At 38.8% G+C, this 24,352-nt stretch overlaps 2 protein-coding genes across 4 annotated transcripts in view; both read right to left on the bottom strand.

The window, feature by feature from the left end:
- The window catches only part of pitpnb (phosphatidylinositol transfer protein, beta), a 31,623-nt gene extending 19,971 nt beyond the window's left edge, over positions 1–11,652 (bottom strand). Inside the window, exons 1-5 of the mRNA XM_052117559.1 lie at positions 11,562–11,652; positions 6,566–6,596; positions 2,392–2,537; positions 1,999–2,090; positions 823–830 (exon numbers count right to left, since the gene is read on the bottom strand). Of these exons, the coding sequence (XP_051973519.1) occupies positions 823–830; positions 1,999–2,090; positions 2,392–2,537; positions 6,566–6,596; positions 11,562–11,581 (297 nt within the window). The 5' untranslated portion in view covers positions 11,582–11,652. The remainder of the gene's footprint in view (positions 1–822; positions 831–1,998; positions 2,091–2,391; positions 2,538–6,565; positions 6,597–11,561) is intronic.
- Positions 11,653–13,830: 2,178 nt separating this feature from the next.
- The window catches only part of ttc28 (tetratricopeptide repeat domain 28), a 319,989-nt gene continuing 309,467 nt past the window's right edge, over positions 13,831–24,352 (bottom strand). For 2 of the 3 annotated variants that reach the window (XM_052117308.1, XM_052117310.1), the window contains 9 exons: positions 23,511–24,019; positions 22,275–22,522; positions 21,644–21,768; positions 18,059–18,290; positions 17,757–17,833; positions 17,561–17,584; positions 16,567–16,696; positions 16,359–16,466; positions 13,831–16,106 (listed from right to left, as the gene is read on the bottom strand). In XM_052117308.1, the coding sequence (XP_051973268.1) occupies positions 14,494–16,106; positions 16,359–16,466; positions 16,567–16,696; positions 17,561–17,584; positions 17,757–17,833; positions 18,059–18,290; positions 21,644–21,768; positions 22,275–22,522; positions 23,511–24,019 (3,066 nt within the window). In that variant the 3' untranslated portion in view covers positions 13,831–14,493. The remainder of the gene's footprint in view (positions 16,107–16,358; positions 16,467–16,566; positions 16,697–17,560; positions 17,585–17,756; positions 17,834–18,058; positions 18,291–21,643; positions 21,769–22,274; positions 22,523–23,510; positions 24,020–24,352) is intronic. The other variant, XM_052117309.1, reaches the window with a different exon arrangement.

The following is a 24,352-nucleotide window of genomic DNA, read 5'->3' as shown; positions in this document are numbered from 1 at the left end:
AACTTTCACACAAAACTTTAACTTTGTAGAAAAAGAAAAGATTGTGTGTTTTAGATGGTAGATCGCAGTTTCTCCTGGTTTAGCTTTCCTGATGTAGTTTTTGTTGTTGTGGACTGGAGCTGGTTCATTCTCTTCTTACTGAGTTTCACATATGGCTGTATTCAATAAGCTGTACAATGTTAGCCAGTCATAACAAGGTGGAAAATGATCATATATGACTAAAATTATGACAATTATTGGTGCAAAAAACTTTTCTAAAATTCTATGTTAAAAAATTCTAATTGAAGCATACTAGTGATCTATGTGGATGTTAGACATGTTAATGTCTTTGGTCATTAACATGTCTCAGATAGCTCCTTCATGTACAAGCAGGTGATTCTCTGCCCTGTTGTGGCTCAAGAAACAAATCAGCCATATGGGAAAACTTATCTGATCAATTAAAAATACGAAATATCGGCGAATGTATCGGTTGAACGCTATGAACAACTGCCGTACCCGTAGATTAAAAGTCAATGAGCAAAAATGGCTCGGAAAAGAGAAGATAGTTCTGATTAAGCTCCAGCAGCATTTGAGAACAAATTGCACTTGCTTTGATATTTTGTTATCTAATGCAATGACATTCAGACATTTTTAAATAACTTTAAAATTACAGGCTTCCACTGTATCTTAATATACACTAAGCATTAAACAAACATCAAAGACAACAGAAACTTTTCCATTAAAACACAAATTGCATGCACTTCTTGATAAACGATCATGCATGGATTGTTTAGTGTACACTGGTTATATTGACAACACAGGACTACTTTAGGATGTACTTACAGTCACAACTGAAGGGAATGGAGCAGCATGCAAAAATAAGAGAAGAAAAATAATCAGGTGACACAGAAAACGTTCATATTTCAAACGTCAAAACAGACTGATACAAACAAATAAAAATTCTAGGACCCAAAACATTCTATGCAAGTACGTGAACAAACAATTTTAGCTGCGCAAGCTCGACACGTGTCAAGAACACAATACATAATGCAATGAAAACAACTATTTATTCTCAGCATTGCCACAAGGGGCGCCATGAAAGTATACTCTGCTTTTCCATGTGCCGGTAACTCTTGGGCACAGTGCATACAATGCAAATTTCGTCATCAGCACAGTATGCACAGACTGTCCGCATGCAGCCTTGATTTCCTATACATCCGGGGCGGCTGTGGCTCAGGTGGTAGAGCGGGTCGGCTACCAATCGTAGGGTTGGTGGTTCGAATTCCGGCCCACACGGCTCCACATGCCGAAGTGTCCTTGGGCAAGACACTGAACCCCGAGTTGCTCCCAATGGCAGGCTAGCACCTTACATAGCAGCTCTACCGCCATTGGTGTGTGAATGTGAGTGTGGATGGGTGATTGGGACACAGTGTAAAGCGCTTTGGTAACCTCTAAGGTTAATAAAAAACGCTATATAAGTGCAGACCATTTACCATCCGGACAGTTCACATCTTTGCTGGCGCTTGCACCTTGTGTCGACTGAGCTAAAAAGTAGCACAACACAGTCGTAGTGTGCATGCTTAGAACACAGTTCTCAACTGGACACATGGAAAAACTAAGTATATGCTTTAGTATAACCTTATTTTAATTGTCAACAAGTTTGTGGCTAGCTACCTGAATAATAATGTTTGAAGGCAACTCTATAGCCCTCTTGAGTACTTAAGTTTTTTACCACAGGTAACGCAAGAGTGAACGTTAAGTATGTACTAAAGTCCACATGCACTTGCAATGCATTGGTCAATCATTCGTGTCTGTGTACTTGCATAGAGAATGTTTCAGGCCTAACACTTTACAAAACAACACAAAAGTGAGAACTTCATGAAACAAAAACAATCTCAGTTAAGTATATGCATGACCATATCAGAGCCAATATGTAACGTATTACATATTGTCTAATGCATATGTAATAAAAATGTGACGGATTATGTGGCATCACATGCAAAACAGTTTTCCACTCACTTGTGCGGCAGTACGGATAAGCATTCCAGGCTTTTTCATGGAAAACTAAAGCCCCCTCAGGTGCGATCATCTTCACAAAGCCTGGCACTTTACTGAACAAACACAGTACAGAAGACAACTAAAGCAAAGCTTGAATAATTGTTTACCGCTTTGCATAAAGCTGAACGGTTCGTCATCTAATGGGGTGTTGCCATACAGGGAAGATGTGGAATATGACAATGACAAAATTATTGGTAGTGTCAACTCAAGAATTAAATAGCATTTTGGAGATTACAGACAGGCCTCATCATGACAAAACAGCTTTAATAAAAGCAAAGTTTGGCTTCCTCAACTAACAGATAAAAAGACGTTGTTGTGGAGAATAAACAAAAGCAGCTGTTTATGTCTTCTCACCTCTTTAAGTGGTAGATTTTGTGTGTGTATTGTCCTTTCTCGCCTTCTTTCTCATACGGTTCATTCTTCAGCACTTCAATGCCCTCTCCACCACCCGTCTCGTTTTTACTGGCCTCAGCCACAGAGAAGAGTTGCCCGACTTGATACTACAACAGAAAGAGCGAGCATTAAAATAGAGCTCTATTTTAAGGAATCTTTCAGAAGATCGGCTAATCAGCTGGAACAAAAGATGTATGGATATCATGAATTATTATATCTTATTTATTAGAAAAATAATATTCATCCTTCAAGACATCTTTTAAGTTCCATAATGTAATGCATTTGTGAGCAAAACAGAATAGTCATATGGGAAATCAGGTAGGATATTATTGATTAATATTTTTCCCTGTTAGTGTGGTCTTTTATGTCATCAATAGAAAATAATTCTCTCCACCTGAAATGAAAGCATATTAGTGAAAGATCGTGCAACTAAGACTGGGTATTGAAGAATGTGAGGCATCTAGAAAGAGAATGCGAGTAAGAGAGAGAGAGATATTCTTCCCTATTGTTTTTGTGGTCATCCGCCTGGCTCTAATTATTCTTATGTCTTGATGTTCAGTAGATGGATCTGCCCCTTTTTTACCCAGCCTTACATGCAACTAGGGTGGCAGCGGTATAAAGGTTTCATGGTATACCACGGTATGAAAATTGACGATAATCATACCATGCACATTTGCTTATCTAAGGCATTGAGAAAGAAATGCATCCGAACAGAGACTCTCACCTGCACATCTCCTTTCCTCCACGTCTGCCTGTCAGATTCGCCAACTTGCCCCACACACACACACGCATGCAGCAGAGAAAATGTCAGAGAGAAGCGAGGCGAGTGAGTCTGACATAAGTGAGTGTGAGTGTGTGTGAGTTAAAGCAGTGTTTCTCAACTGGTGGGTCGCAGGTCTATTCGGACCTGTTCGCAGACAGCAGGGAAACAACAATGACGTGGTTCTCCCAATAAAGATATTTCGGCGGCCGTCCAAGAGATAGCCTATTTAGGACTGCCGAGTCAGATTTCATGATAATCTCGCCATCAGCTAAAGGCTTCTCATCTGCACTTTCGCACAAGTGTAATGGAACCAGCTCGAGATCATGATCTACTCTTCTCTCTGGTGCACGAGTGCAACAACCGGGCTTCCCTCGATATTGTGGAGCGCAGACCTCAAAACTGATGTGACCAATTTCAGTTCTAGTGAGACTAAAGAGACTAGAGTTTAAAGCGTTACGGAGGAAGTCAAGTCGAACCTCTCAAACAGTAGCAGACCCGACATGCCAAACAGCACCGAGGAGGAAAAGAGCAACACTGTGTTATGAGCCAAAACATTTAATAATTATACATCAAAGTAACGGTTATATTCTGACAAAATGTTAGTTTCATTTGAAATAATCTAAATGTAGAATCTATTATTAATCATAGGACATTATATTAAAAGCTAACACAGCTGATGTTATTTTTCATTTGGTAGTTCATTTAATATGCATTACTAACATGCTTTAGATATATAACATGTTATAGTTACATGCTATTTATTTTTATCATATTTATAATTCGGTTGATTATTATAATTCTGCATTTTCAAAAGGGAGACATTTTATTTTTTTACACATACTTCCATTAAAAATGGTTTCAAGTTTAAATTATAATAAAGTGTTTGTTCAACAAGACAAAAACACCTTATGTTTTCACTCCTTTAAGGGTCATTGTAACTTATAATAATAATTGTGTGATACCGTATACAGTGATATTTTCTGAGACGGTTTTCATACCATTGAAACCCTACATGGAACCCTTTTATATTTAAAGTAACGTGCACTGCATTGTGCACGATAAGACCATTTATTACATTGATTAAAGCAAATACAGTCATGTTTTCTTTAGGTTTTTTCTAACAGGCTTTAGGCCAAGTATATTTTAAATAATAAATAAGCTATGCTACTTCAGTTTATTAAGTGGTTGTTTGTTTCCATGGTATTTAGCCAAATAAAAAACCCAACTGTACCCTTACAAGTGGTTTAACATGTATGTACAGTGGCGGACCAAAGTTTGGAATAATGTACAGATTTTGCTGTTTTGGAAGGAAATTGGTACATTAATTCACAAAAGTGGCATTCAACTGATCACAGAGTATCTTCAGGACATTACTGATGTAATAAACAGCACCATCACTATTTGAAAAAAGCCATTTTTGATCAAATCTAGACAGCAGCATCAGTCCAACACCTTATCCTTGAGTAATCATGCTAAATTGACCATTTGATACTAGAAAATCACTTGCCATTATATCAAACACAGTTGAAAGCTATTTGGTTCATTAAATAAACTGTCTTTGAGTTGCCACAGTATGCAATAAACTGGCATGTCTTAAGGTCAATATAAGGTCAAAAATGGCCAATAATAAACAGCTTTCTCTAGAAACTCATCAGTCAATCTTTGTGTTGAGGAATGAAGGCGATACAATGCTTGAAATTGCCAAATAACTGAAGATTTCATACAAAGGTGTAACTACAGTCTTCAAAGACAAAGAACAACTGTCTCTAACAAGGACAGAAAGAGATGTGGAAGACCAGATGTGCAACTAAACAAGAGGATAAGTACATCAGAGTCTCTAGTTTGAGAAATAGACGCCTCACATGTCCTCCGCTGACAGCTTCATTGAATTCTACCCGCTCAACACCAGTTTCATGTTCAACAGTAACGAGAAGACTCAGGAGGACTTATGGGAAGAATTGCAAAGAAAAAGACACTTTTGAAACAGAAAAACAGAAAGAAAAGGTTCGAGTGGGCAAAGAAACACAGACATTGGACAAAAGATAATTGGAAAAGAGTGTTATGGATCTTAACCCATTGAGCTTTTGTGGGATCAGTTAGACTGTAAGGTGTGTGAGAAGTGCCCGACAATACAGTCACATCTATGACAAGTGCTACAGGAAGTGTGGGGTGAAAGGTCACCTGAGTATCTGGACAAAACGACAGCTAGAATAACAAGGATCTGCAAAGCTGTCATTGCTGCACGTGGAGACATTTTTAAAGTAGTTTAAGAAGTTCTGAACTTTTTTTTTTTTCAAATTATAATAGTAATTTTTCACATTATTAATGTCCTGATTATACATTGTGATCAGTTGAATGCCACTTTAGTGAAGAAAAATACCAATTTCTTTCCATAAGAGCAAAATCTGAACATTATTTCAAACTTTTGGCTGTCAGTGTCTATGTGGCCCAATAGAATTCTTAAGGTAATACACTCATTACATTGTCTTGTGCATTCAGTAGCTCTCGTGTAATTAAAATATTTCCCCTCCAGTAATTTCAGATATGAAGACAAAGCTTTGCATCATGTGACTGATTGGTGCCTTAAGCGTCATTGCAGAAAAACCCACTTTACAAAGGAAGGGAAGTGATGCATATATAAATATGAATAGTTAATCTAGACTTCGGAGAAGATAATTGGAGATAAAAACACATTTATTAAAATATGTAGAGCTTTACTACTCATACCTGCTCCAAGAGAGCTACTTACCTGCAGAGTTTCGTCCCAACTAAAACTAATTAAACACACCTGAACTAAGAATTCAAAGTATGTAGGTCTAGTTGAACATTACAGACACAGCTGTGTCTTTTTGGGGGCAAGAATGAGTAACCCTGATCTAAAAAGTGTTTCTCTAGAAAAGATCAGTGAAAAAAGTGTGACCTACATCACATATAAACACAACAGCAACATGCAAAACTTGCTGTCAGTCCAAATCAGATTTACAAACGGAGTCTGTCTGCAGTGTGTATTTTGTGCACTATAAATTGACTGCATCTTAAGTAAAAAATATCATAAGATGCCAATCAAGGAACCTTGAAACCACTCAAAGGAACATGAAACTCAAATGTTCCCCGAGGGCGAACGTGTTCTACATGCATTACATGCTTCATCTTGTCCTTGATTTTTTGATCAAATCTTTGGTGTGCCATAAAAGTAAAAAAATAAATAAAAGACTCTACTGACGATGCTATGGAACTAACCTGTCAGCATTATCTTAAACATCAGGAAATGTGGATCTTGGCTAGTTTCAAGGTCCACTACAAGGTGACGTGGTGCATTTACAGTCAATTTTTAACTTGTCAGGACAGGTGTGGGGGAAAAGAAGTACTCACCTCTTCCACTGAGCATGGCAAGACCACACGGCTGTAAAAATAAAGAAATAAACGAACAATTATAAAACAGACTCAAGACTTTTTTTTGACCATTGCAACGATCACTCAAAATGTGCATAACGGAACATTCATGTTCACCATTTCACTATTGAGGCGGTCTCAGGCCAGAGCGCTTTGCATTTACTATCAAAGTTTATATTTGTTTGTTTATATCTGAGGAGTTTGGCGCGAGTCTCTGCTGACGACGCGCTTCATGCGCTGATCTGGTTGATGTCCGCGGTGCTGCTCAGTGATGCTCAGAGTTCAACTGAATGACATTTACATTTACATTTATGCATTTGCAGACGCTTTTTACAGTGCACTTATTACAGGGACAATCCCCCCCGGAGCAACCTGGAGTTAAGGGCCTTGCTCAAGGGCCCAACAGTGGCATCTTGGTGGTGCTGGGGCTTGAACCCCCGACCTTCTGGTCAGTAACCCTGAGCCTCAACCACTGAGCCACCACTGCCCCAAACAAATGCACCATTTATATATTTGTTTAAAATTCCCTCATTTAAGCATTAAAATGTGAATGGAATTTGAAGTGCACAAAAATCTGATGATTATTTAATAAATAGCAACAGGCCTAATTATAATCTAAACAAAGAGTGACAAAAACAAACCATTTCAATAATTATTGTGAAAATTATTTCTACCAATTTTTTAAAAAGTACAATGGTCCCACCGTTGTGGCATTATTTCCATGACACCAAACAATTAAGGCTAAATGTTTGAGATAATTAGGGAGGTGCCGATATTAACTTTTTTTGCCTATACGATACCAATTTCACAAAAACCTATAGGCCAATACCGATATTTTAACCACTTACAATTTTTTTTTTATATCAGATTACTGTTTTGTATAAGAATAATGCATTAAAAATGTGCAAAGAGCTATTTTATTGTTTTAAAAATAAATAAACTCCATTAAACATGGATTGGAATGGTTGAACACATTGTAAGAAAGCCACTAAAAGAAAAATAAGAGATAAAAGTAAAAAAATACTATTTTCTATATTTTAGGATGGGGTCCTTCGCAAGGTGACTGTCATATTTGGGGGTCATTGGCATCAAGAAGTTAGAAAGCCTGTATTAGGCTACTACTCTTATATATTACTGATCTTCTAAATAACTTTTCAAGTTAACTGGTTGTTAGAAGCTCTTTGGTAGTTTCATGGACATATCATGACATACTAAATAACTAACAAGTTAAATACTCTCAAATCAAGTGTTATCTTTATGATAAATAATCCAGCTGAGTAACAGATATGTGTCCCTCTGTTACAAGTGGATATATAACTTATCAAAGTCAAAATCCTGCAGGCAAAGGAATAGTCAATGGACAGTCATACAAAGACCTTCAGGAACATGATTATCTCTGTGACAATATCATGGCAACAGTTTACACTTAATCTGAAAAACCTACATCGGTTCCTGTATTACTCATCATTTCCTCAAACTAGAAACTCCCCTGAAAACCTAAAGTGGATCAGAAACTACATCTTTCAACAGGATAAGTCTTCCTATATAGTGAACCTGATAGTTTAAACATGGTATAATGTCACCGGAAACAATCACTGATGGAAGTATGAATTTAAAGGAATAGTTATCATAAAAAGTATCATTCTCTCATAATTTACTCACTCTTATGTCGTCAAACACATATGACTTTTGCTTTTTTGTCTGTTTGTCCATACAATGTAAGTCAATGGGGTCCAACACTTTCAAGCTCCAAACAAAAACCACACACAAAGGCAGCATAATCCAAATTAATCCATATGACTCCAGTGGTTTAATCCATGTCTTCTGAAGCAATCCAGTTTGTTTTGGGTGAGAAAGGACCAAAATGTGACAACTTTTTCACTATAAATCTTGACATTAGCAGTCTACTAGGGTCTCTCCAATACCACAATTTTGGTTTCTGTACGATGCCAGCCCTGGTACCTTGCTATTGATGCTAAATCGATACTTCAGCAACAAATAAATAGCCTCAGATTACTAATGAATCATACAGAAAAGGACTTGATTAAAATAACTGCTTGCAGTTGCAAATTCTGCATTTCCAATTTTTATGTTTTATTTAAATGTTATATTCAAAACAGTGTTTAATCAAATATCATAATAAAAATGTTCAACAAAAAAATTGCTATTTTTTTTGTTCAAATAAAATGCTGTACAACAGAGCTTCACAGTATAAATGAAAACATTAATGGAAAAAGGCTGCTACGGATGAATCACAGTGTGCTGATATTCAGTACACTTGCTTTTGTGATATTGCTTACATGTAATAATAATTGTAATAATGATCATTATAAATAATTTGGATAAAACCATGTATTAAATTATAGTTATTTAGTAGTATAATTGCTATTACATTGAATATTATATATTTTTGAATTAATATTATTAAGTAATATTATATATATATATATTATATGCAACAACTAATCGATAAAATCCATAATGAAAATCACAATATTTTTATTTGGAATTTGGGAGAAATGTTGTCAGTACTTTATAGAATAAAACAAAAATGCTCATTTTACTCAAACACATACCTATAAATAGTAAATCCGGAGAAACTGCAGCGGTCTCTTAATTTCTTCCAGTGTGTGTGTGTTATTTATATATATATAAATAAAGGTTTTAGGCACTTAAGATGTTTCATAAAAGCATTGATCTTAAGATGGTTATTTATATCTTCAGCGTTAGTGTGTCAATAGGAAAAATAAATGTTTGACCCCTAAACATTACTTTTGCAAATAGAAGAGATTAGAATAGAAGAACAGGGAGCCCTGCAACAGATGTTATGGTCCCCACAAAGCCCCCCACTGAACATCGAAGTCAGTCTGAGATTACATAAAGACACAGAAGCAACGGAGAGCCTAAATATATAGAAGAACTGTGTTGAATTCTCCAAGAAGCTTTAACATCCTGTCTGCCAACATCCAAGAAAAACTGTGTCCAGGTGAACATTGGCGAATTGGTGCTGTTTTAAAGGCAAAGATGGCCACACCGAATATTGATTTAGCTTTTTTATGTTTACTGGACTTTGTATGATGTAGCTGATAAAGGTAAACTATTCACTCCTGAAGACATGGACTAAACAACTGGAGTCTTATAGATTACTTTTTGCTGCCTTTATGTGCTTTTTGGAAATTGAAAGGGTTGGACTCCATTGACATGCATTGTATGGACAAACAGATATAATATCTCCATGCAAGTTTGAGACGACATAAGGGTGAGTAAATGATGAGAAAACTGCCATTTTTGGGTGAACTATTCCTTTAATTCTGCGATGAAACCTTGAACAATGGCAGCACGCACGCACGCACGCACCTGTTGCATTGCTTTAATTTGCATCCTTATGCAAACCTAAAGGGTGTGACCCTTTGAATCTTAATTGGAAATAGCCAAATTTGAGATATGGATTTTATAAACAGGCAGAAAGATTTGACAAATAATCTCTGGCTACAATGCAAATGTTTTCATACCTGTGGTGTGCCTCAGGTGAAAGCTTAATTAAAGTGTGATGATAACTAGACCCCAAGAGAATAGAAAGATTAAACCTGAATGGTAACAAGAACAGCTTGGAAATGGGTGATCGCAGGTCTTATACACTACAGTCACCATTCAAATGAAGTCTTAAGTCTATTTTGCATAATTCAGAGAATGTCTAATCAGAAAATGGCTAAAAATAACCAAGCTACACAAGTAAATGTAATTAGCTTAAGCGGTTAACTAGGCGAACAAACTCAGTTCAGTGTTGGGTAAGTTACTCTAAAAAAGTAATTAATAATTACTAATTACATCTTCTACAGTGTAATACGATTACTGTACTTATTTCTCTCTAAAACCCTTATCAACCTCGACCAGATGAAAAATACAAGGATAGACATGAAAATGTTCTTTTAATTCTTTCAAATAAATAATATCAAATCAAATAAATTATTCATGAACTGGATAAAGAATTTAAAGCGGCAGCGTTAAATTAGAAACTTAAATTTTAACGATAGATGTAAAATTTAAATTTTTAATTCACCATTGTTTTATATAGAATTGTTCAATAGACTATAGTTTTCACGCAATTACATCAGAAGTACACGTAATTAAATTACTAAAGTAATCCTTTACTTTTTTCAATGAAAAAGTAATATAATTTCTTAGTAATTCATTACACCCAACACTGATGATACAGAGAATGTCTAAAAATAACCAAGTTACAAAAGTAAATGTAATTAGCTTAAGTGGTTAACTAGGCGAACGAACTCATTGTCAAACAAGAAAGCAATTTATTGGTGTTTAACCAGGAGTAAACACTTACAGACTCTTTAAATCTATATTGAACTGTCAGTGGCATGTTTAAAAAACTTATGGAGCTAAATAGACTGAATTTAATGAGTGAATTAGCATCAAATTCTAAAAGAAAGTACAAACGATTTCTATCGGAATATCTATCATAACTTATATCGCAACCAATCCTACAACGAATTCAATGGGCATTCAATCGCCCGAGTATCAAATACTTCCAATGGTTTTAATTATTTATTGATTCTCACAGTCCAACTCAAGTATATTGCTAACCTTTCAGGTTGAATTACGTTCATTTTAGGCCCACTTTCGACCCTAAAACCGAGAAAATCAATGAATATTTGTGACACGGAGTCCGAGGAAACAATCAGGTTTAGTGTCTTTAATCTTGACGGCTAATAACGATCAGCTAGTAGCACAGGTGCTAACGCATTCCCCATTGAAAGTAGATGGTGACTGAGGATATAGTAGCATAGCACGCTAATGCTAACGGGGCTAAAGCTGGGCCTCTTCCTGGCCCCAAGGATATAATTTTCCCTTCTTTAAAACTACTCGCAAATGTGAGAGCACATATTTAGGAGGGGTAAACAGACAGTAAGCGAAATGTTACGACCATAAAGAGTGTAATAATGAAACTTCCACTTACTATTCCTTGATGAGCACCATCTTCTTTCCACCGGTAACGGCTGCGAGCGGCCCAGCCGATGTCCCTCCCTGCTGACGTCACAAGTCACGTGATTCCACTCTCGTCATCAGCAATCTCACTTCAGAATGTGATAAAGGCCGTTTTGCATTGATTACATTATATGCGCAGCCAGATTTTTTTTTATTGTATTATGTAATTAAACTACACAATAGTGACTATAAGACTTTATACTGTAGATATTAGTTAAAATTTCTGTTGATGCATGATTTTCTGTAAAGCTGCTTTGAAACGATGGGTGTTGTGAAAAGCGCTATACAAATAAAAATGACTTGACTTGTATTCATGCAATTGATTTTACCTTTACAAAAGTACAATAGTAATGTTATCAGACGCTAAAATATTGTAAGTTTGACATATAGTCCCAATCAAAATTTTGGAGACATCTAATTCAAAAGCATGACATGCACAAATGGAAGTATTAGATTACGCTAATTTTAATAAAATAATAATAGCGTCCAGATTGGATGATTTTCATTAATTTATTACAGCAATAAGAACTGGGTGATAAATATGCTACATTTAAAATGACAATAATGTCACAATGCCTAAAATAATAAATAATAATAAAGGTGCACTCAGGAATTTTTTCCTCATTGAAAACGTTTAACTTCTAAAAGACGTGAATTGTACTTTTGCATTATATGTAGGAAATCATGATTAAAATTAAGACTCACCTTATGAAATATGTTTTATTCTACACGGAGAGGGTCCGCACATGGAGGCTGCCATGTTAGAATCACGTGACCATGCGAATAATACTCTACTAATCTCAAGCTGTGTCCCAAACGACTTACATACAAAATATTAGGGTGACCATATTGTGGTTATTGCAGAGGACGTTCCCCTCTCTACCTGTGTTCATGACCACGAAGGCTGTTCCCCTACACTGCCGCGCCTGTGACCATGTCGTTCCAGTCTTTACCTGTATTAATCGCCACGAGGGCTGTTAAAACTTTTTACCACTGCCAGTGACCATGAAGGTCGTTCCCCTGTCTTTACATTTACGCATTTGGCAGACGCTTTTATCCAAAGCGACTTACAGTGCACTTATTACAGGGACAATCCCCCCCGGAGCAACCTTGTGGGGATTCGAACCAGCAACCTTCTGATGAACAGTTATGTGCTGATTAACAGTGCTTTAGCCCACTACTCCACCACCACGTCTTTACCTGTGTTCACAGCCACGAAGGCTGTTCACATGCCACTGCACACGATGGGCGTTCCCGTCTCTACTTGTGTTCAAAGTCACAGAGGCTGTTCCCCAGTCGCTGCCTGTTCTCACGGCCACGAAGACCGTTAATATTAACAATAATATTAATAGTATTATTAATCATTCTGTAATGCATGTTAAATGTGTATCATGTACTGGAATATAGGAGAGTAAACATCCATTACGTTACATGTGAAAGTAACTAGTTACTCACTACTTGAGTATTCTTTTTATTGGATACTTTCTTACTCTTACTTGAGAAATTTTTTACATTATTACTTTTACTTCTACTTGAGTATTTTTTGTAAGTAATTGTACATTTACTTTGGTAAAGTTTTTGGCTACTCTACTCACCTCTGCCTTCTAATGCGCCTTCGTGTGTATTGTCGCCCAGTCCCTTTGGAGGATTCCTCGGTCTCTGCCCACGTGTCGGGGGTGAAACTTGCCTGGGCTTTGTGTTAATAAATCCTATGAAATCCTTATTACACTTCTTTTTGCTGCATTTTCAGTGTAAACATACTACTCACACTACAAAATGGCAAAGAATAGTGCAGAAGTGTGCGGTTTGGTAGGCACTTTCAGTAACCATCCCGTTATTTAATACATTCACTCACTAATTAAAGTAATCGTGTTTGACCGTGAATACGAAGTTTCTACAATGGCATCTGACACTGAAAACTATTGATTTTAAACGATGCTGCATCCACACCACTAGGTGTCAGTGTAAGTCCAAGATGACACAAAGACAAAAGTTACTGAGTGCACCTTTAATGGTCATGGCATAGGCTTGATTTTCTATATGAACATATCATTTCTAATTTCTTTGACTTTTGGGGTGAAACATGTTCTGGAATTTTCTTCAAGAGATTCAGTGTATTCAAGTTATATTTATGAAGAAGTTATTGTAATGCAGGTAAAAAACAAAAACTAGTAATTTTGTAATACAGTCATACAAAATGAAAAAAAGATGAGTGCAAGAGAGTAAATTAACCTTTTTTATTGAGTCCATTTTACTGAAAAAAGAATGAAATATGTCTGAATGAGAGTCCACATATGCAAAATCTTTGTTAGAAAGACACTGAATCACAGGAGAGCAAGAGAACCCATGCTTTAATACTGACACTCAATTCACATAGAAGTCAGGTCAGGTGCAGGTCACAATCTCAATAAAAATATGAAAATGTTTTTTCTTCTTTTGTGCATGATTTGCTTCTTTAACAATATAAAAATGTATAATACTGATTGCAAAACATTGATTTAATTTACAAAACAAATAACTGTAATAACAATCCATAATAATAATAACAATAATTATATTAATACAAATGAAACAAAAAAAATCAAATGAAATAAAACCAGTCAAAGCCGCATCATCTTCACTAACACAAACAGCGAGCGTCTTTTTGTTGGAATACCATTTGGTATAATCTCTTTTTTTGTATGACATGCCCTGTGCACATCTCAGATCAGTCTGCATATATAAATGGTCCGTTACAGTGTCTGTGGAAGCATATGGATTATATGCTCTCTACACAGAATACAACAGTGGGCAGTTTGAGACATACGGAAATGTGCATTTCCTAACCGAGACTGTCCTTTCCACTGTTTTCAGAGTTATAAATACTCAATAAGAGTCTTTAAAAGGACGCAAAAGAAAACGCCTCAACATTTCGATGACGGAAAAAACCTTCCGGGCGACAGGAACTTATACCCATTACCAGAGGGTAGTCGAATGGGGTGAGAACCCGGGCTACTTCCAGTGGAAGCTGTTGGAGAAGGTGCGACTCGCTTTGGGTCGATCTTGCGATGGCCGTTGGGCGGATTCCTGCCACTGTGCTCTAGCTCTTCGAGCCCCACGTCTTGGGACGTATCCTGGCCTGTCATAGCATGGCGAGGTGAGAGATTAAGTAGGCCTAGAACATCTCGCTTGGCGGTGCTTAGTTTGCCACCGCGGAGCACCCTCATCGGTCCAGAGTGTTGCTGTTGGGTCGCGTTGGCCCAGAAAGTCTTGAGATTGTGGATCGCTTGTACTTTTTCGTCGATTGCAGCCAGTTTGAGTCGGTCGATATCTGGAGCATCTGCTGGGCTGGAGCGTGTCGAGCCGGTCGAGGAGTACGACAGGGCTGGGGAGGGTGCGCTGCCAGCAGGCGACTGGTGGCCTGAGCTGGGCGAGATGTTGCTGGGTGACCGGGAGATGTGGCCACTATAGGGCGAGCTTGGGTATTTGAGTTTAAACTGGGCGTGACTGTCAGAAGTTGGCGATGGTTGGCTGCCTTCTTTTAGAGATGTCTCGGATGTAGCGGGGCTGTTGTAGCCCGAGCTGACCTTCTGTAGGGAGGACGTACGGGATGGTGGCTTTGGGCGTGTCTGGAGAGGTGACGAATGAGCTTTGATACTAGCTCTGCTGTTGGGGCGACTGAACGCACTCGTCTCCGAGGAACGAAAAGCAGACCCTCCTGACGGGGTTGGCGGATCTCCACCGCTCAATGCATCACCTGGTGGGGCGTGCCCGGTGCTTCTCTGCAGCGTTTCGACGGCACGCATGTGGCTATGCGTTTCTTCCAGAATCTTCTGTGCGAGTTCCTGCGGGTCTAGCGGTGCTCCCGGTGTTCGTTCCTCTTGGGATTTCACAGTGCTGTCTGTCTCGGTACTGGACTGATCGGACTCTCCGGTGTCAGAGCTGCTCACCTTTCCGACCTTCTGGAACGGCGAGTTTGGACTTGGCACCAGGGTCGTTTTCACCGGCGACGTTGGAGTGCTAACGCTACCTCTCGAAGACACGGACACCGCATAACCGCTGCCCGCCCCACCACGTGCGGCACCACGATGGTGCCTGTGGTTTGCGGGCCGTGGAAGCGTGTCGCAATGGCCACCAAGTGGCTCGCTGCTGATTATACTGTAACCTTCATACTCTTCATCTTCGTGACCTCCAACGGCTCCGTGTGGGGATGAACGACTGCGAGGAACGGACATGTGCCGATGCGATGCAAACAGCCCCGCTCCGCCCCGGTGGCGCTCTAGTTCTTGTTGCCGTGAGCGCTGGCTGATAAATTCAGAGGCACCCTCAGGCCGGGTCAGGAAGCTCATGGATGAAGCAATAGAACTAAGACTGTACACAGAGATGGCGTCTGAGGCCAGGCTGTCCAGGCAGGGCGGGGAGAAGGGGGGGTTTGGGTAACCCATGGGCAGCGGGTGGGACACAGACTGTGCTGACGCCAAAGACTCCAGAGAGGATGAACTGTCCAAGCTCAGACGCTTCGGCAGCTCCGTAGAATCTAAATGGGAGCATTACAGTAGAATTACTACATTGTTATACATTTTGAATACGTTATAAGCCACATCAGAATATCAATACTTAAGGACTTAACAACATAGAAATATTGGGCAATGGTGATGGCATCATATATGTTACTTTAATGATCAATAACTGATATGATGCTGATATTTTGCCTTTGTATTTTTAGCCACACCTTTTAATACTTATGCAGCAACATGTCAAAAACGTGTCATGTGACAGTGATGCTCACCAAACAGAGCCAGCAGTGACTGCAGGGCAAAGTGCATGATGCGACGGTTCGCCTGCTTGCCTGTCTTTAAAACCACTTCCTCCTGACCGACCTCACACAGATCAAACCCTGAGAACGAGAGAGAGAGAGAGAGAGAGAGAGAGAGAGAGAAACAATCAGCATGTGTCAGCATCTAAAGCAGGTGTTCATGTGTTGAAGCAGCTCTTACCGAGAGCGGCCAGGAACTCGTGACAGCCCGGCAGTCTCCAGAGCTGAACACTGATGGACACCTGGATGGGAGCGAGAGAGAAATCCTGCTCCTTCTCTCCAGACTGCAGCTGAACCAAAACCTGATGAAGCTGCAGAACGAAGAAAACAAATTAGACAACAGAGTTTTTAGAATAATTATTCTTTTATCTTTAACAACATTTATATATATATATATATATATATATATATATATATATATATATATATATATATAAAACAGTTAATGGACATTGTTAATGTTAATTTGCCTCTTTAGTTTATTAGTTGAAGCCAACATGAAAATGTACTTTCTTAAAGGAATATTCCGGGCTCAATACAAGTTAAGCTCAATCAACAGCATTTGTGGCATAATGTTGATTACAGCGGTGATGTTACAGTGAGACACTTACAATGAATGGGGCCAATTTTTGGAGGGTTTAAATGCAGAAATATGAAGCTTCTAATTTTATAAAAGCACTTACATTAATTCTTCTGTTAAAACTGATGTATTATTTGTGATGTAAAGTTGTTTAAGCATCATTAGTACCATAATTTTAGGGTTTTAGGGTTTGATGACATTACATTGTCATGGCAACACAATTGTTAAATTGGATATAACTTTACACAGATGTGGTTAGTACGTGGGTTTATCATAGTAAAATCATGTTTACACACATATTGTTTGTTATACTTTTGAAACAGTGATTATTTTAACGTTTACAGATTGGCCCCATTGACTTCCATTGTAAGTTAATTTCTTGCTCACTGAGCCCTCTTACTTTTCACCCTCTCCCTCCAACCGCTAATCACCCACTATTTTTATTCTAATGAATTCCTGATGGGTAAAATAGAGTCCCAGCCTAGATATTTTTCTCTGGATATGTCACAACACATGAAAAATGTTTTAAGTTTACAGCAGTGTGTTAGTTGAATTAGTTAAAAGCAGACACTTAGAATTAGTTAAAAGCACTTACCATTCCCACAACATTTTTAACAGCCTTTAATGGTACGGTTAGAAAAAGAGAAGGAAAGAGGATTTAGGACTTAACGTGGTTAAAAAAAGCAAACATTAGCAAAAATATCAGCACAGACAAGCTTAAAACAGGCGCATAAGCTTAGACAGTTGGCTTACTGAATGTAAAAGAGAGTGTTTGATATGTGATGTCTCACCCGGTTGATGAGTTGTTCTCCGGTTTCTGAGGCGGTGATCAGTTTACACAGCGCCTGCAGAGCGGGTGGAGGCAAACCTGAAAACACCCACAATTCAGGTTTAAAGGTTTTACTTCTCCTAATCTAGCACACCCAGACTTTTCACTTTCCACAGTTTATTACAGGCAAGAACCACCACTTATTTTCAAACTTGGTTTGAAAGCATTGCTTTAGAAAGTATGCAGTTTGCATGCTACTAAGCATCATAAACATATGCACTCTGCCATTTATGTGTTCAGTATGCATCAGACAGCGTGTCATACCCAGCAGTGACTGTAGGGTGGTGCTGCACTGTTGCAGTCTGTCTCCAGGGTCTGTTGTGGGGAAGAACACTGCCGCGGGGAGACCCGTTCCGGCCGAGTCCAATCTGAAGCCCACCGCGGTCAGCAGCGCCTGCCAGCCTGGCACGCCCCCAACCTTATTCTCCACACTCTGCTGAGACGTGTACATGGAGTTCCTCTGGCCGTTCTGAATGCGCTGAAGGGACTTCTCCACCTGGGGGAGCCATTGAGACACAGAGGTGAGACATACAGTATATTCTTTTGTTTGTGTATTTTACAGGAATAGTTCTGTCTTCATTTACTCACCGTCATGACGTTCCAAGCCCGTATGAGCTTCTTTCTTTTGCAAAACACAGACGTGAGAACTTGCATTGATTTTAGTACTAAAACACGTATGCCAATGGGAACGAGCTTCTCTCATGCACTCATGAATGTGCAATGGACATCATATGGGTGTCAGGAAAGTCATATGAGTTTGTAACAACATGATATAAATAAAATTTTTGCCAGATTATTATCGTATACTAAAACTTTGACAAAAACTATTGATTTAAAAACACAAGTTAAAACAATGCAAAAACAGTGGTTAATAAACTAACTGGACTATAAGTTTTCAAGAGATATTCACAAGTCAGTAGAATCGTTTGACTCTTTGTATTGACACTGCCTCAGAATCCAAGTAACTTGTGGAAATATAACTCTTGCTTTTTAAAGTGTATTTATAAGTGTATAAGATGTGTGTGTGTGTATATACAGGCGTATGCAAAAGTTTAGGCACCCCTGACAATTTCCAAGATTTTCATTTATAAATAATTGGGTGTTTGGATCAGCAATTTTATTTTGATCTATCAAATAACTGAAGGACACAGTAATATTTCGGTAGTGAAATGAGATTTATTGGATGAACAGAAAATGTGCAATATGCATCAAAATGAAATTAGACAGGTGCATAAATTTGGGCACCCCAACAGAAATATCACATCAATATACAGTTGAGCCTCCTTTAGCAGAAATAACAGCCTCTAGACACTTCCTATAGTCTCTATGCAGTTTAGTTAGGTTTGATGGTTGCCGAGCATGGACAGCCCTCTTCAAATCACCCCACAGATTTCCAATGATATTCAGGTCTGGGGAATGGGATGGCCATTCCAGAACATTGTACTTGTTCCTCTGCATAAATGCCAGAGTAGATTTTGAGCAGTGTTTTGGGTCGTTGTCTTATCCAGCCCCGGCGTAACTTCAATGTTGTGACTGATTCCTCTACGTTATTCTCAAGTATCTGCTGATATTGAGTGGAATCCATGCGACCCTCAACTTTAACAAGATTCCCAGTACCGGCACTGGCCACACAGCCTCACAGCATGATGGAACCTCCACCAAATTTGACTGTGGGTAGCAAGTGTTTGTCTTGGAACGCTGTGTTCTTTTGCCGCCATGCATAACGCCCCTTGTTATGACCAAATAACTCCATCTTTGTTTCATCAGTCCACAGCACCTTCTTCCAAAATGAAGCTGGCTTGTCCAAATGTGCGTTTGCATACCTCAAGCGACTCTGTTTGTGGCGTGTGTGCAGAAAAGGCTTCTTCCGCATCACTCTCCAGTACAGCTTCTCCTTGTGCAAAGTGCGCTGAATTGTTGAACGATGCACAGTGTGACACCATCTGCAGCAAGATGATGTTGCAGGTCTTTGGAGGTGGTGTGTGGGCTGTTTTTGACCGTTCTCACCATCCTTCGCCTTTGCCTCTCCGATATTTTACTTGGCCTGCCACTTCTGGCCTTAACAAGAACTGTGCCTGTGGTCTTCCATTTCCTCACTATGTTCCTCACAGTGGACACTGACAGCTTAAATCTCTGCGATAGCTTTTTGTAGCCTTCCCCTAAACCATAATGTTGAACAATCTTTGTTTTCAGGTCATCTGAGAGTTGATTTGAGGCCCCCATGTTGCCACTATTCAGAGGAGAGTGAAAGAGAACAACAACTTGCAATTGGCCACCTTAAATACCTTTTCTCATGATTGGATGCACCTGTCTATGAAGTTCAAGGCTTAATGATCTCACCAAACCAATTGTGTGTTCCAATTAATCAGTGCTAGGTAGATACAGGTATTCCAATCAACAAAATGACAAGGGTGCCCAAATGTATGCACCTGTCTAATTTCATTTTGATGCATATTGCACATTTTCTGTTCATCCAATGAACCTCATTTCACTACCGAAATATTACTGTGTCCTTCAGTTATTTGATAGATCAAAATGAAATTGCTGATCCAAACACCCAATTATTTATAAATGAAAATCATGGAAGTTGTCAGGGGTGCCTAAACTTTTGCATACACCTGTATATATTATTTGTAATGATTTAGATATAACTATTTATAATTATTTAATCATTATACTGTTTATTGAATTATTGTTATTTGAGAGACTTTCTCAGCAAATATTTACATACGTGATTAACTGCGATTAATTCGATTAATTAATCGGCACACTGTGTAATTAATTTGATTCAAAAATGTAATTGATTGACAGTCCTAACATACAGTATATATATATATATATACACACATGCACACATCAGTGTCAGAAATTTGGGGACAAAAATGACAAAACTGTCCCTGAAATTCAAAATATGGGTGTAAAAAATGCCCTTGAAATGAATTCTTATGTTTGTTTATTTGTAACATCTGATATAGTTCTTAATTTTCTATCATAGTCATAAAATCTGTCATGTCAATTTAATTATTAGGGTAAGAGTAATAAGTCTCAATTTGTTTTAATAAAACATTTATTAAAGGTATATTTCGGGTTAAATACAAGTTCAGCTCAATCGACAAAATCTGTGGTATAATGTTGATTACCACAAAAATGAATTTGGACTTTTCCCTTCTTTTCTTTAAAAAATAATGAGAGCAAAATCGAGGTTACAGTGAGACACTTTCAAAGGAAGTGAATGTTTCAAAAGTATAGCCACAATACAAAAACAATATGAGTGTAAACATGATAATAATGTGATAAAATCTTTGTAAAGTTATTGCACATTTTACAACTTTGTAGCAATGATGATGTAATGTCAACAAACCCTAAAAGCCTAAAATGATTGTAAAAATGATTTAAACAACTTTACAGCTCAAATAATCCATGAGTTTTAACACACAATTTAATATAAGAATTATAAGCTTCACATTTCTGCCGTTAAACACTCCAAAAATTGTCCCCATTCACTTCCATTGTAAGTGCCTCACTGGAACATCGAGAAAAGGAGGGACGAGTCGAAATAAATGAAATACATGCCACAAATGCTGTAGATTGAGCTTAACCTGTATTGAACCTGGAATATTCCTTTAATATATAAACAAGTATTTGTCATAAACGGATGAGTTACAAAAATTCTGCCCCATAAAGGTAAAAAATGCCCCCGAAAATCAATCTAGGTAACAGTTAATTTCTAAAACTGATATGTTCTGTGTTTATATATATATATATATACACACACACACTATATTTCCCATCATCAATATAATGTAAACCACATGAGTGGTCATGGTAAATATGATGTGCGGTTCTCACCAGGTGCAGCAGAACCCTCAGGGCATCTCTGGCTTTATCTGGATACTGCAGGATCTCAGCCAACGCCTGACCAATCAGAGACGAGGGGCTGTTCAGCTTTACATCACAGCCAATCAGCATGAAGCCTGAAGAGATTATTCAAATAGTGTGAAATGTAAACAAGGTGGCGCTCTTAAAGTTTAACCTCAGAATGGAATTAAAGCATACTGCATACTGAGCAACATACTGTCTACAAAGGAACAGTATGGTAAAGTAGTATGCAACGACACACGTTAGAAACCTAGGAGAGAGAAACGATAGTTACGCTGACTTGGGCAAGTATGCATGTAAGTCAATGGGTATGTTTAGAATGGAATCCCGGCGAGCTGCTTACTGCATACTATTGTTTAAAAATAGTATGTGATACTGTGCATTTCAATCGTTAGTATGCTAGATCATTGTCAAATGACCTTTTCACATTGCATGTTTGAAACATTGTGTGCCATCCAGTTATTACATCATTAAAATGCTTATTTTGCATTTTTAATCAGAATTTTGTGTAAAACAATTCTTAACTACTGGCAGTCCAATCAAATGGAAGAATACAAATAGTATGTGTAGTATGCTTCCGAAAAGCACAACATCTACTGACCTGCCCAGTTGGTGGGGTGCGAGAACTGTTTGCTGCTCTGAACGCTCTTCATGGCATCCGCGAGGGCCGCGCTAGCTTTAGAGCCATTGAGCAGAGCGCTGTAGAACGCGTGGACAAACATCTTGGACGCGGCAACGGGTACCGGCCACAGTGAGACCAGCACACACTGAGCTCCAGCAGCCAGAAATGCTCGCGTTAGACCGACAACCCCATCTGCAGTCACTTTACTGTCAGACTCCTGGTACGACCTGAAGAGGTATGAACACATAAACACTTTTAACACCACAGAGCAGTAATTCAATGGAATAGAGAAGCTATTATTTTAAATAGACTGTTAAACTACTGTGGATGTGGCTGCAGTCATAATATGGCCTGATAAACTGAAGTAATGTAGGAAAATGCTGATTGTGATGGTTCATTTGCTGAATTTGAATTTAATTTGAATTAATTGAAATATGCAGATAGATTAGTGTCTAGATGTACAGTATATGTACATATATTGTATGTACATGTATAGACCAGTCCCACCAGGATTTCGCGGCAATTTGGTTGCTTAGGAGACCTGGCTGGAGTCACTCAGCACCCCTGGATTCGAACTCGTGACTCCAGGGGTGATAGTCAGCATCAATACTCGTTGAGCTACCCAGGACCCCTTGACAAGGATTTTGATAGTGAACGCACTAGAGGCAGAGACGCTCACACTGATAATATGGAGATCTCAGCTCTGCATTTAGATATGTTGTGACTGCTTCAAAAGAAATTATGCGGAAACTGTACAAAATTGCAAGCTACTGTAAAAAATTTGGAGATTGGTTGAATTTGCAAGAATTCTTGCGATCGTAAAATCCCGGAGAGACTGACAGACAGAGAAATTATATTTCTAGCTCAGAGAAATAGTTTATAGAAACATGTCAGTAGAGAAAAATGTGACTAAATAACCATAAAGGGTCAAAATCAATTCTGTAATTATTTCCTTCAATGCAAAAATGTTAGACAAATGACATTTGGTTTGACTGTGTTGAACTTCTTTGAATTGCAATACAGTAAATTCCTCTTCTTGTCAATGCAATTTAAATGAAAACTGAACATCTTATATGGCATGACCAATTCAATCTGAATTCCAATTAAACTTCCTATGGGGCGTGGCCGGATCAATTCAAATTCCAATTTCTATTCAAATTCTAACTTATGAATTAACTTTGCCCAGACCTGCCAGAAAAATAGACATCTACTCACCCCAACACAACTAATTTAGTCGGCAGCCTGAGATCGAGGATGTCAGCCGCAGTGAGCAGAAACTCCTGCAGTGGTGGGCTGTCACAAATACTTTCTGCATCACTGGCATCGTCTTGTACGCGCAGACTCTCTGGGATGGTGTAGTTGGATTTCCCTCCACCCTCTCCACCTCCTGCTCCCCCACTGGGTGCAGCCGCCACCGGTCCAGAGCTCCCATCCTGGCTGGGTGTGAGGACCAGTGCTGCCAGCTTCCATGAAATGTGGGTGGCGAAGTGGGCACACTCGGCCTGAGTGAGCGCGCTCATAACCCTCTCTTTGGTGGCCGCGGGGCCGGCCAGCGGTTGACAGCCAAGCAGGTCGGCCACCATGTGAGCCTCCTCTTCAGCGGTGGGCATTGGACCCCAGAGCCAGCGGTCCATCACTGATGGTGGGAGACGAGGGTTTCCAATGACTGCAGCCATAGAACTTCCACCATTACAAAGAACCGGACCGGTCCTGCGAGGATGAACCTGAGACAACAAAGAGACCTGAAGATGAATATGTGGTCTTTATCAAAAGCAGTTTAAACTATGATACCATGCGATAGATAGAATGTTAGACAGACACAAATAGAACGTTAGACAGACAAACAGAACGTTAGACAGACAGACAGATAGATAGAACATTAGACAGACAGGCAGATAGAATGTTAGACAGACAGACAAATAGAACGTTAGACAGACAAACAGAACGTTAGACAGACAGACAGACAGATGGAACGTTAGACCGACAAACAGACAGAACATTAGACTGACAAACAGAACGTTAGACAGACAGACAGATAGATAGATCATAAGACAGAC

This window comes from Xyrauchen texanus, chromosome 44, assembly GCF_025860055.1.
Source record: "Xyrauchen texanus isolate HMW12.3.18 chromosome 44, RBS_HiC_50CHRs, whole genome shotgun sequence".
NCBI lineage: Eukaryota > Metazoa > Chordata > Actinopteri > Cypriniformes > Catostomidae > Xyrauchen > Xyrauchen texanus.
The sequence above is the reverse complement of the archived record's forward strand: the minus strand, read 5'-3'. Positions and strand labels throughout refer to the sequence as shown.